Below are 12,281 nucleotides of genomic sequence, written 5' to 3' on the forward strand. Positions count from 1 at the left end.
TCTCACTTTTATACAACCAAGCCAGGAGTTTCCCGGGTTTGTCTCCTAGGGCGTGGGTTCTTTCAATGTGTTTAGTATAACTCAATTTACCCAGGGATTCCCAGTGTGTTAAACAGGTTTGCTTCAGGTCGGTTATTTTTTGTAGGAGTTCAGGGGTTAAATCAGCCCTGTTTTCCAATTCACCCAGCTCCGCTTCCGAGCGTTCCAGGGAGGATGTGATGGATCTACGGGCCCCTCCTATGGACGCAATCATCTCCCCTCTTATGACTACCTTGTATGCCTCCCATGCAGTGCCCATGTATCTGACGCTATTCAAATTTCGTTCCCAGTACTCCTCGGTGTAGTCGCTTACGTGTTCCCGAAGGGTCGCGTCATGGAGGGCTTCGGCTCTAAGCCTCCAAGTGGGGATCGGGGGTCTAGGCGGGAACACTTCCCAGGTGGCCAGCAGCGGGGAATGGTCAGACAGGACCCTGGGCAGGTAGAGGGCGTCGCTAAACATAGCTTGCTGTTCTTGGCTTACAAACAAGTAGTCCAGCCTCGTGTGGACAGCATGGGGAGGGGAGTAAAAGGAAAAAACTCGCTGATCAGGGTGCAGTTCTCTCCACAAGTCTCGGAGTAACAGCTGGTTAGTCAGTTTGGACAGAATCTTGGCCGGGGGGGATGGGCGGGTATGTTTATCATCAGATCTATCTTTTAGAGGGTCTAGGGTGCAATTGTGGTCACCTCCCCAAATCATGACGCCGTCCCTGTAGGGGCTGAGCCTTGGGTATAGGGAGTGGAAGAAAGCGGTAGCGTCGTGGTTGGGTGCATAGGTGCTAATTAGGCATACCTCTCTGCCTTCGATGGTGCCATACGCTAGTGCCATCCTACCTTCATCATCAGTCTTTGTGCTTATTAGTCTGAAGGGGGTGGTTGGGTCAACCCATATCAAGACTCCCCTTGCATAGGAGGAGTAGGAGGATCCTATCAAGGTTCCTCGCCAAGTTTTGGCCAATGCTTTAAGTTTATCAGCAGAGAGATGAGTTTCCTGAAGCATGGCAATCCCGGCTTTGCACCTTTTCAAGTATGCGTGGACGCGACGTTGTTTCACATAGCTATTCATGCCCCTGACGTTCCACGTGATGATTTTTATCGTGGCAGCCATGGGTAATAGGGGGTATAGCGTCTGTTTGGGGGTGCAGGTAGGGGCCGTGTCAGCGGCAAGAAGCATGTAGGGGATGTCAGTGGTCTAAGCGCTCTTAGATAAGGGTACATAACTGTGAAGCAACTGCCTCTTGTTCCCCCACTCAGTGGCTTGGGTGTCGCCTGGCTTAGGGGCTGAGTGGTCCTCGGGTTATGTATTCTGGACGTCAGTGGTCTAGTGGTTTCCCTTCCCCGGCACCTAACCTTCGTGCCAACTCCCATATTCCCTCCCCCCCGTAACTTTAAACAACTCAAACTAATAACAAGTCGAGCGAGGTATCCCCCGTCATGACTATCCCGTTTCTGCTCCATTAGACCGTGCATTGGTCGCCTGGTGCCCTACGGGCGGGTATGGGTATACCCAAAAAAAAAAAACAGGAAAAGATTCCGGGGGTGGAAGAGTGTTCGACTCTGGTGCCTCGCTGCTAAGGATCTGTTCAGCTGTGACAAGCTGGCACTTGCGTGGAGGGGACCATGGGGGTCCTCGGGCCCAGCGCCGCCAGCGTGGTGTGGCTCAGCGCGGTCGTCGCCCCTTCGCCTCTATGTCGGGGATCTGTTCCCTATCCATCCAGTCGCGGGCCTCAGACGGAGTGTCGAATAGGTGGGCTTTGTTGTTGCGTATTACTTTCAATCTAGAGGGATAGAGGAGCATGTAGCGCAGTCCGGCGGCCTTCAATCTAGCTTTGGTATGTATGAATTGAGCCCTCTTCAGTTGGACCTGGAAGGTGTAGTCGGGGTAGATGGATATTTTGGCCGAGTCTCTGAGGATCTGGCCGCCCGACCGCGAGTAGGCCAGGATGGTCTCCCGGTCTCTGTAATTAAGAACCTTCGCTATTACTGGTCTGGGTGGGGTGCCAGGAGGGGGTCTTTTGGTGAGGGATCTATGGGCCCTCTCGATCGTAAAGCCTTGGGACAGTTTCTCGGCGCCAATCTCCTGTAGCATAAGGTTCTCCACGAAGTTCGTGGGGTCGGATCCCTCAATGCCCTCCGGCAGGCCCAGGAGGCGGATGTTATTTCGGCGTGCCCTCCCTTCTGCCTCTTCGGCCCTTTCCTCCAAGTTCTTCACTCTTTGCCGCAGTTCGTCAACATCTCTGAGGAGCTCCACTTTGGTTTCTGTATTTTCGCGCACTTGAGCCTCAAGTGTATCAGTCCTGTCGGCTAAGGAGCGGACGTCCTGGCGTAGGAGGCCCAGATCTATGGCCACCGCGTCAATTTTTTGCTCCATGGTGGTCTGGAACAATTTAATGGCCTCAAGGATTTGGGCATTGCTAGGTTCAGTGGCCGTTCCCGGGAGGTCGGGTTGTGCGTCCAAGGTTGTGCCGCTAGAGGTTTCGGAAGCGATGGGGCCCCCAGCAGTGAAGGTATCTATGGTGGTTTGGCGCTGTTTGGACCTGGCTCCTTTGGTGGACATGGCGGAGGGCCTGGCGGATCTTGTCTACGCTAGCGTGGGCCCGGGGCGGATGGAGCCGTTCGGGGTGTTACGCCTCGGGGTTCCAGAGGATATGGTGGGCAAAGGGGGTGGGGGAATGCAGGTCTTCCCCCGGCTCACCTCGTGGGCTCAGCGACGCCCGGGCCTTCCGTTCTTCTCTCCGGCCACCACTCCAGGGGCTCCGCTCTCGGCAGGCTGCGTGCAGCACCCAGGCCGCGCCGCCCTTCGATCTCCGCTCGCGTGTCGAGTCGCGTGTGCCCTCCGCTGGTCAGGTGCAGTATCGGGGCTCCGGGCCCCGTACGGGTTGATGAGGAGGAGCAGGGCGGGTAGGCCGCTCGGGACTCCGTCAGCGGCACTGGAGGCAATGCACGCGGCTGAAGGGCTTCCTCTCTCGGCCGGGCATCCAGGTCAGGCAGGATCGTAGGCACCGTATCCGATCAGCTCAGCTAGCGCGGCGCCGCGGTCCGGGCGCGGCTCTGGTGTAAGGGCTGCCGCGTATCTCAGCGCGAGGGAGCCGCCATTTTGGCTTTGGTGGGCGGCGATTTTCCGTGCGGCAGCTCTTTCTTCATAGGGTGCCTCCGGGCTTGGAAAAACAGCCAGCGGGTGCAGGATGGTAGCAGCGTTCGATGAGAAGGAGTGCAGGCTTCAGGGGTTCACATTTAAGTAGGAAAAACAGCTTATGTTGGTCGCATCGGACGGAGCGCACCCAGAGCACGTCCTCTTCACATGGCGGTTAGCCACGCCCCCCCGGGACAGCCCAAGTATATCACCTGACTAACCCTCAACCACTAACACCGTTCTCTATATGTATGCTATACTAACCCTACCACTCGAGTAACCAATCCAGAGTGGAAATAGGTTTTTTGCTAAACTTTCTAAGGTGATGCAAGTAGCGCGTCATACTAAGGTAAAAAGGGCCTGCGAGCCCCACGATTGTGTGTGTGTAAGGACGGACGCGTACGATCCTTGACCCATCCCTGCCGTTTTGTCTAATAAACAGCAGAGTCACCTTGCTTCTTGCGTGTGTCTCATACTCTATCTCTTTTGGGATATACGGGAGGAGTTGGGGCCTCCCTGCCCGGAGGTCTACGGACGGCCCGGCCGACCCCGGCAGAATTTCCCCCCCGACAGGTGGACCAGAAACACAAATTGGCAGTCCATCCTGGATGGCGAGGGAATCATATTTTACCAATCGCTGCAATCATAGAGTTTGCATTCCTGGTCTGTTGTCTTTAAGGCATGGATAGAGGATGGAAATCCACCCATAACATGTTAAGGATGCAGACCTGGGGGGTTGGTCCAAGCAGCCCCTGTTTCCCACCATCAACCACTTTCTTTAGTAAGTTCTTTCTTCAGTTTTCATTTGAAGCTTGAACCCCTCTGGTCTTGTAAGGATAGTGGGATTTCTAAGACTGAAGACACAAATGAGCTGAGTAGTGCAGGCAGCCTATTTCCACCTGAAAGCAAAACAAACAAACAAACCCCTGAACCTTTCCACAAAGGGTGCACGAGGCATCTTTGGTGGTGGCTGGGGCTAGTTCTGTGTAGAATTGACTATATGAAAATGCTATATATGAGCATTACCAGGAAAAACATCAATAGGATCCAAAGCCTCTGAAATGCAAAGGGTGCGTAAATTAGCCAAAAATCACTGAAGCGCTCAGAATTCCTCCATCGTATTTAGTCTTCACTGGCTACTAGCGGCAAATGAATTGGTTGTAAAGCGGCACGCATTGTTACGATAAACATGCCAGTTTCATTGAATCTAGGCCTCTACCGCAATCTTCAATCTGCTATTCTGCTGATGCTGCAAACACACAGATGTAAAAAATAAACACACACAAACAGGCCGACACTAGTTGGTGAACGTGCACTGAAATTATTGGATTAATTCATTCATTTATGCCACAGTTATATAGCATGTTGCTGTCCTTTTTCTCAAACTTTGGGGCTGTCTAAATTACAAATAAAGCACAATTCTTTGGGGAGTCATTTGTACAGGGTACTAGAAAAGTCTATTCTGTCTAAACGTTGGGTCCTTTAGGAAAGGAATTTAAGGTTTCCCTGAACAATGCGTGTGGTAACTAGGAGCTGATTGCAAAAATGAGATGTTAAACCATCTGATTTATAAAATGGTTGACTTTTTTTGGCAGTACAGGATGTACTCAGTGAATACTCAAGCAATGGCCTTTTACCTTTTTCATGAAGAGGGTGTCCTGGCGAGAACACTTGTCAACCTTCAGCTTCAGGACAGATATGTCGCTAATTGTACTACAGGCAAAAACAAATGAAAGAGTTTGTTAAAAGAACTCCGTTATTAATGGGGAAAAGTATCATCCACACTTGATCAAACTCTGCAGTTCCATTGAGGCCTATCAAATCAAGAACACATTTGCAAGACTTGCTGAATACAAACTCTTTCCAGATCAGATTTTTCCACTCTAGCGAATGCACGTGTGACAGAATGACGCTGCATGGAAACTGTGTGTTCTCTTACCCAATCAGCAGACATTACCAGAGTAGACTGGTCTCTAAAGGTTGCATGGCACATTTTACAAGGGGAGATAAGCTGGACATATCCCTTCAGACCATGGGTATATGAGGGACAGAATTCTTGTCCTAGGGCCCAAACATTAGGCATAGAAATAACCAAGAATTGATGGCTGGACATGCGAGAGCTAATACTTCTTAAACACTGGGAATTATTTGGCATAGAGTTATATTTAATATTTCCGTAACTCATCCCTGCAATGCCAGAAGGGAACCAACAGTATGCACCTCAATGTTGTCTTTGTCCCTAAAGGAAGCAGACCAGCCCTCCCAAACTGCTAAGCCACGTTGCTTCTTCATTGGAACTCAAGCAACTCCAGACCTACAATGTCCTTTTGGGGAGGCCATCTAAGAAGTGAATGTGTTCTATCACCTTCAAGCGTCTCTTGTGCTACATGGAATTAACAGACCAAATAACCAGACAGACTCAGAGAATATGGCAAAGTACTACTTTATTCTCAATTTAATAACGCAGGGCAAACTGGCAGGCATCAGACTGATGCTTGCACACTCACACACCAACTTCATTACACCATTACACAAAGGTGTTATACCCCAATATGAGTCATCTAGGACGTCATCCTACGTGGCAAACTAAAACCTATTGACGGGAGGTATTGGTTAGGGGAACATATCTACTTATAGAATACATATGCTTTAGTCCTTCATTGACTGTTTCTTATCTGTAAGGCACACCTTGAACTACCTCTAAATACATATAATACTGATTGTAGCGGAAAAATGGCAGCAGAATGGTCTATGCAACATTGTATAGAAGGTTGCCCCATAGAGCCACTGATTGGTTGGCATTCCCACCAAAACTTGGACTTTCGGATTACTCCCCACTTTCCCAATTAGTCCATCACCTCTCATCAGTCTGACCATGCGCCACAGTTTCCCATCTATAGTTGACCTTCTAGCTCGCTCTCAGGTCTGGGACATTCAAGGGAGTGTAAGCACAGCACTATCTTCACCCACAGCTTAATGAATAGCCCCTGTTTTCGACTTCTGAATTAGTGTGAAGAGACAACGAATTTGTCCATTTCGACTTCTTATTTACTGCTATTTCTTTCAATTATGCAGGATGTCATTGCGCCTCTTGGCCTCTAGACACGTTCTCACTCCATCTTGTAGGAGCTTTATCCATTGTTAATTGTTCAATACTTGGCTCTTGCCAATGTTTTTTTTCTTCTTTAATCTAAGTGAAATGTGTCTCATGTCCATGCCTTATCCGTCTGATAATTCTCCAACGTCCCCCGACTCTGCACCCCTGGTCTGTTTCTGAGGTGCTAGATTGAATCTTTACACAAGCTGTCCATTTTCCCACCTTGGCCGTCCTTGCCATATTATATGTTCCTCTATAGCAAGCTTCTATATGTTCATATGTCTCATCTATATTGCATTACTGCGTATTTACACTTATTTTATCATTGTGTTCATGTTTTGTCACTTCTTGTCACTTCAGTTACATCGTCACTTTCAGTATGTCCTTGTATATCTTCTTCATGACATCTCTCTGTCCATGTCAGATTTCACTGAGCACTACATGATGTCCAATGGTGCGTGACGATATCCTTCCACTCTCTCAGTGCGAGGATACATTTGATATGGTTGTCCGAGTGCATATCGTCTCTCGTACACTCGATGCGGTATAAACATAACAAGAGGGGTCCCATATAAGGCCCTTCAGTATGACGGCGGTGAGTGGGTGGGAGTTAGGGAAACTGCATCCACCTTCTCCTCTAGATGAGTCCCTAGGTACAGCAATCATGGGATCTCATGAGGGCATTCTCCTTTCACTTACAGAGACACACACAGACAAAAACCCATGGATCTAAATGCTTGAGCCAGCACTTAACCGTCTCTGCATAATGTTAAGACGTAACAGTATTAAGGACAAGTCAACAGATTTAAGCATGGAGTGGTACAATGATGCGCATCGGTAGGCAGCGTTCAATTTCTTGTAATCTGATATCAGTGGTTTCTGTACTCTGGTTTGGGTGAAGAATATCCCAACACTGAAATGTTCAGATCTTAACTAAAGACAAAGGAACAACGTAAGGCTTTGATATTCGGTATTTGCCCCACACCTCAATAAAATGTTTACACTGTGCCTTCATGTGTTAATTAAATACTTTTACCATTAATAGAGTCCATTAATGCCCTAACAAAAATATAGACGTTTCACCAAGTAGTTGTATGCCCACCCTCTCTATTGACCCATGCCAAAACTCAGGGGGAAGAGACTTAGTATGTGGTATTATCATCAATGGAACCTTATAACGGTAGATTACAATAACGATTAAAAATTGTGTACAACTAAGTGGTAAATTGCTACAGGAGTATATGACTTAAAAATGTATCAGCTTCAAGGATTCCAAGATGGCTGCCCATCTGTGAACACCCCGACCCGCGGATGAACTGAAGCTCAAAAACCGGCAAATCAAGCCCTGCCCAGGCGTTTCCAGGCACAGCATTCGGCGCCGGAACAAGGAGACACTTCGGGGACCACATCAGGCAGAGCCCGAAGTCCCAGACTCTGCGTCACGGTGAGCGGACAGCCTGGCAGGACACCTCATCGCCCACCCGCAGCGCACCTAGGAGGGAGGGTTCATCCGCTGACCTGACCCGACCAGCAACACAATAAGAGCGAGGTACCTGCCAGGGTCCCGCCAGCGGAGAGGGGCGTCCTAGAGGGGAAAAGGCGCAACAAGATCCTGCCTCCCATCTGCAAGGGAAGCAGAACCCCAACTAGGTTTCTGTGCCGAAAAGGCAGGCAGGAAGGTGATACAAACCTAGCCAGACATGTTGCCCTCCACCAACCCCGATTAATAAGGAAAGCTGCAGACCCGCCGGGCAGCGAGACTTTGGCGGCACAAGAAAGAAGGGTCACAAGCCATCCCTGGAAATCCGCTGTCTGACCTGACGTTTGGGGAGCGGAGGAACCTTAGCGAGCTGCACGCCCTCCGGCGGACGGGCCACACTGCGCGGGGAGGCTCCTAAAAAAGGTCCTGGGTGCCAGCTACCCGGTTCACCAGAGGAAAGAGAGAACAGCATCAGCCCAGGCCTCCTCACACACTAAGAGTCGTGCCAGATCCGGAGGCGTTCCCGGAGCCCTGACAGGAAAGCCAAGGGCTCCGCACCCACAAGACCCCTTGCCCCCTTCCCAGCTGGCGGGGCATTGGGAAGCCCATCGCCCAACAGAGCACAACCGAGGCCCTGGCCCATACTATGAATGCCGGGAATCCTCCAAGGACGCTGAACCACCCAAGTACATTCAGTATTCCCAGCTCATGTTGGGTAAGAAAGACTAGGGAAAGCTCCCTCCCAGTTCAAGACGCCTGAGCCGGGTCCCTGAAACACTGCAGGACAATTGTTGGTCACCAAATGCCAAAGGGGACAACAGGCTTTCAGAAGAGCGAATACAACTACCCGAGCCACTGAACTCAATAGCTACGCGGCAGTAGGGGACACGCAGTCAGAGGTGCTTCAACAGCTTCCTCCAGCCGTACCATAAAGGAGAACAAAGGGGGCCAAAGGGGCGTACATGGGGCCCAAAGCGACGCAGAAGCAGGACTAAGACTCTCCGGAGCCGCGAAGAAGATTACCGGAACCGGGGCAGTGGAGGATGCCCGGAGCATAGAGGTAAGCCTGCGGAAAGCCCAGGACCCACCAGAGAACCCCCCACATAGGGGGCACACAGAGAGAATCTGCTCTCTGGCATGTAAGGCACATCACTAGAAAGCACTGCAAAGGGTAGAGAGACCCCCTCAATTAATAGCATGGGACGCCGGCCCCAAGTGTGAACAGGCCATACACAAGAAGTTGGAGAACGCCGGAGGGGACGGCAGAGAGCCCTCAAAACCCTGATCTACAGTACACACAATAAGTAACCCTCTCTTAGTGGACACTAAGAAATGCATAGGGGGGGCACCGCATCTCAGTAGTCTGAACCGACTGATCAGTCAGCTCGATGCCAAGCCCAGCACAAACCCAGAGCGGTTTGGAACAACCACAGGACATAACCTACCAATCCCGGTTGCAATGTCGAAAAACAGGAATAAAGACACTCCGTCAGCACCCAAAGACACTAATAAGACACAGGAAGGATCACTAGGAAAGATATGGGCCAAAGAGACGGATACAGCAGGGGGTCACCCCGCTGTTGACTGGGCCACGGAACCAGAAGCGGACTTCACCCAGAATGACCAAGATAGACCGGTAACACACGCCTCACTCAAACACTTCCTAGGCGAAATAGTAGACAAAATCACCACGGCCAGCCAGAAACAAATGGACACGTTGAGGGAAGACTTAGCCGAGGGAATACAGGAAATAAAAAGAGACATTACCAAAATAGAGGAAAGGGTGGACACCAACGAGAGGGCCATCCAGGAACTGACAGAAGATGTGAGGAAAGACGGCACCTCTTGAAAACCCTTGCGGCGGCCATCCATTACCTCGAACTGCAGGCATAGGACCTGGAGAACAGATCCAGGAGATCCAATATATGGGTCAAATGCCTACCAGAGGAGATGCAGGACCAGGATCTACCCCAGGTTCTCGGGTGCATCTTCGGTGACCTGTTGGATTCGGAAGCAGGTGCAGAGATCCAATTTGACAGGATCACAGGATGGATCCGTGCTGGCAGGAACCAGGGGCTAGACCAAGATACGTCCTGGTGGCCTAACAAAGTTACGCGGTCAAAGAACAAATCCTAGCCAAGGCTTGAAAAGCAAAGCAGATCACCTACAATGGCGCAGAGATATTCTTTATCAAAATCTAGCACAAGCAACCCTCATCAGCCAGAGAAATCCGGTACAGATGGACACACCCATTCGGACTGACGTTCAACTGGCAGGGGAAGCAGCAAAAAGTCACGACGTGCAAGCAAGGGGCAACCCTTCTGGGAATTGAAGATGAAGTGCATTCAGGGCCCCCCTCACCTACCAACCAACCAACCAATTTAACAGCCGTAGCCAATGGGAATGGTCCACGGTGAAGCCTAAAAGAACAAAGAAGGGGGAATACCTACTCCTATCCAGGAGACCGATCAGGAAGGAGATGAACAAAACGGGAAGACCTGCCGGGGGCACAAATTGAAAGCAGAAGCCGGTGAAGCGAGACCATTGAGACTGCGAGCCTGGGGAGGGCGCACGCTAAGCTAAGTGCCTGAGCTTCAATGTTAAACAGGTGTAGTGAAGATCTCGCGGGGAGGGAGGGGGTAGGGAACATCAGAATGGGATAGGGAGATCCTGCGTGGGGTAATTCTGGGAATTCCCTAGGGTTCAACTCTCGAGACGACAAGGTGAGAGGGGCCAAGAGCTAGTTGAACCCACCCAGTTGGGGGTGGGAGAAGATGGGAGGGAGAAGGGAGGGAGGGGACAATCCAGGGGTAACAGATATCAGAAGGGAGAGATCACAACTGAAGGCAGAAAGGTACCAAATCGGCACCTTTGAAACCACAAGGGGCACGATGATTTCAACAAAAAACAGAGAGCACAGGAATGACTAGCACTGAAAAACTTGCAAGAGGGAAAGGAAATTGCACACCCTATGCTTTGATGAGAAATCTAATTTCATATAGCAATTAAAAGCTCCAATGGCTTGTCACTGTGTTGATAGTCTTATGGGGTGCCGGGGAGAAAAACAGTAGACCCTGGTATCATAGGTCAGTGAAACTATGAAAAGAATGGTGTTCCCATTAACAATGGGAACTCCCGTCCCCTGCACACCTCTGGGTATTGGATAACAAGATCCAAACAAAATATACTTTTTTGTTCACTTATTGTTGATTTTTATTATTGCAAAGTATCAATTAAGCCACTCTTTTGTACAAATATTACATATAAAAACATGCAATGATTTGTTTCAATATACATAAAAGTTTCAAAAAGTCTTTATGAAGGCATGATAGTATTTTAGTACCATATACATGATAATAAAGAATGTTCGAGTTCAATTCACTCAAAAAGAATATACAGTAATTCAAAAAAATTCAAGAAAAAAGGGGAAAGCCTTCCTAATTCAGAGCTCTACGCGTTTCGAGAGTGTGCCTCTCTTCTTCAGGAGCAATGACTTTTCAGTATGGACACAATGTTTTCTTATCCTATTATTAATTCACAGTCAACAAATAAATTCAAAGTATGTCCATTTCATTTTTCTTTCATTTTTCTCTATGTCTTTAGAACTTCAAGCATCCCTTCTTGTTGTGGAATGGTGAAAACGTCATCTAGTGAAGTAGCAATATGATGTGCTGTAAATAACAATAATATGTATATTAGCTAGTGATTTAAGCGGGGAATTAAATAAATATAAACCCGTGTGGGAAACGGTATTCCTACTTGTGTTTCTTGTTCATATCCTGTGTGTTTCTAAATTCAAAGATGACCACTATTAATGGCTGGCATCTGTGGCTTCTAATCAGCCTTCGTTCTGTCACAAATAATAATTTGATAATTTCTATCAGAATGTAGTTGCACATTATGCTTTCATCTGATTCCTTAACTTAAGTTCAAAGAAATTACCTCAATGCCCTGTTGGTAGTGTTTGTTGTAGTGCTGAGCCCCTCGTGGTCCCGTCCCCAGCTTTTCAAAGGTAACCTACGCGAAAAACATTGTGTCAATGTATGTAACTTTTCCCATGTCACTAATAGAAGTTGTAACCTCTATCATTTCTTTCATACCTTATTAGTGATGTTCCTTCACTCCAACACAAGATCTGCAATCTCTGCCCGAGCCGCGCGTGTTTTCGATCCTCTCTCCCTATTTATTGTCATGTGACTTGAGGTCGTATGTCTGTGTAGATCATGTGATCGGATTAGCATTCTGGGAGTCGTAGTGTTAATTACAAAATAATGCGCAAATGCATGCTGACCGTGTGTATTTAGTTTTCACATGATCTACACAGACATACACCTCAAGTCACATGACAATAAATAGGGAGAGAGGATCGAAAACACGCGCGGCTCGGGCAGAGATTGCAGATCTTGTGTTGGAGTGAAGGAACACGACTAATAAGGTATGAAAGAAATGAGAGAGGTTACAACATCTATTAGTGACATGGGAAAAGTTACATACATTGACACAATGTTTTTCGCGTAGGTTACCTTTGAAAAGCT

General features: G+C 48.8%; 1 protein-coding gene across 6 annotated transcripts in view; it reads right to left on the reverse strand.

Annotated features, from left to right (window-relative positions):
• EFR3B (EFR3 homolog B) overlaps positions 1-12,281 on the reverse strand; it is a 1,154,471-nt gene that overhangs the window by 191,398 nt on the left and 950,792 nt on the right. For all 6 annotated transcript variants that reach the window (XM_069605670.1, XM_069605672.1, XM_069605667.1 and 3 more), the window contains one exon: positions 4,807-4,882. In XM_069605670.1, the coding sequence (XP_069461771.1) occupies positions 4,807-4,882 (76 nt within the window). The remainder of the gene's footprint in view (positions 1-4,806; positions 4,883-12,281) is intronic.

The sequence above is a fragment of the Ambystoma mexicanum genome, chromosome 4p (assembly GCF_040938575.1).
Source record: "Ambystoma mexicanum isolate Mex_15411 chromosome 4p, UKY_AmexF1_1, whole genome shotgun sequence".
NCBI classification, from domain to species: Eukaryota; Metazoa; Chordata; class Amphibia; order Caudata; family Ambystomatidae; genus Ambystoma; species Ambystoma mexicanum.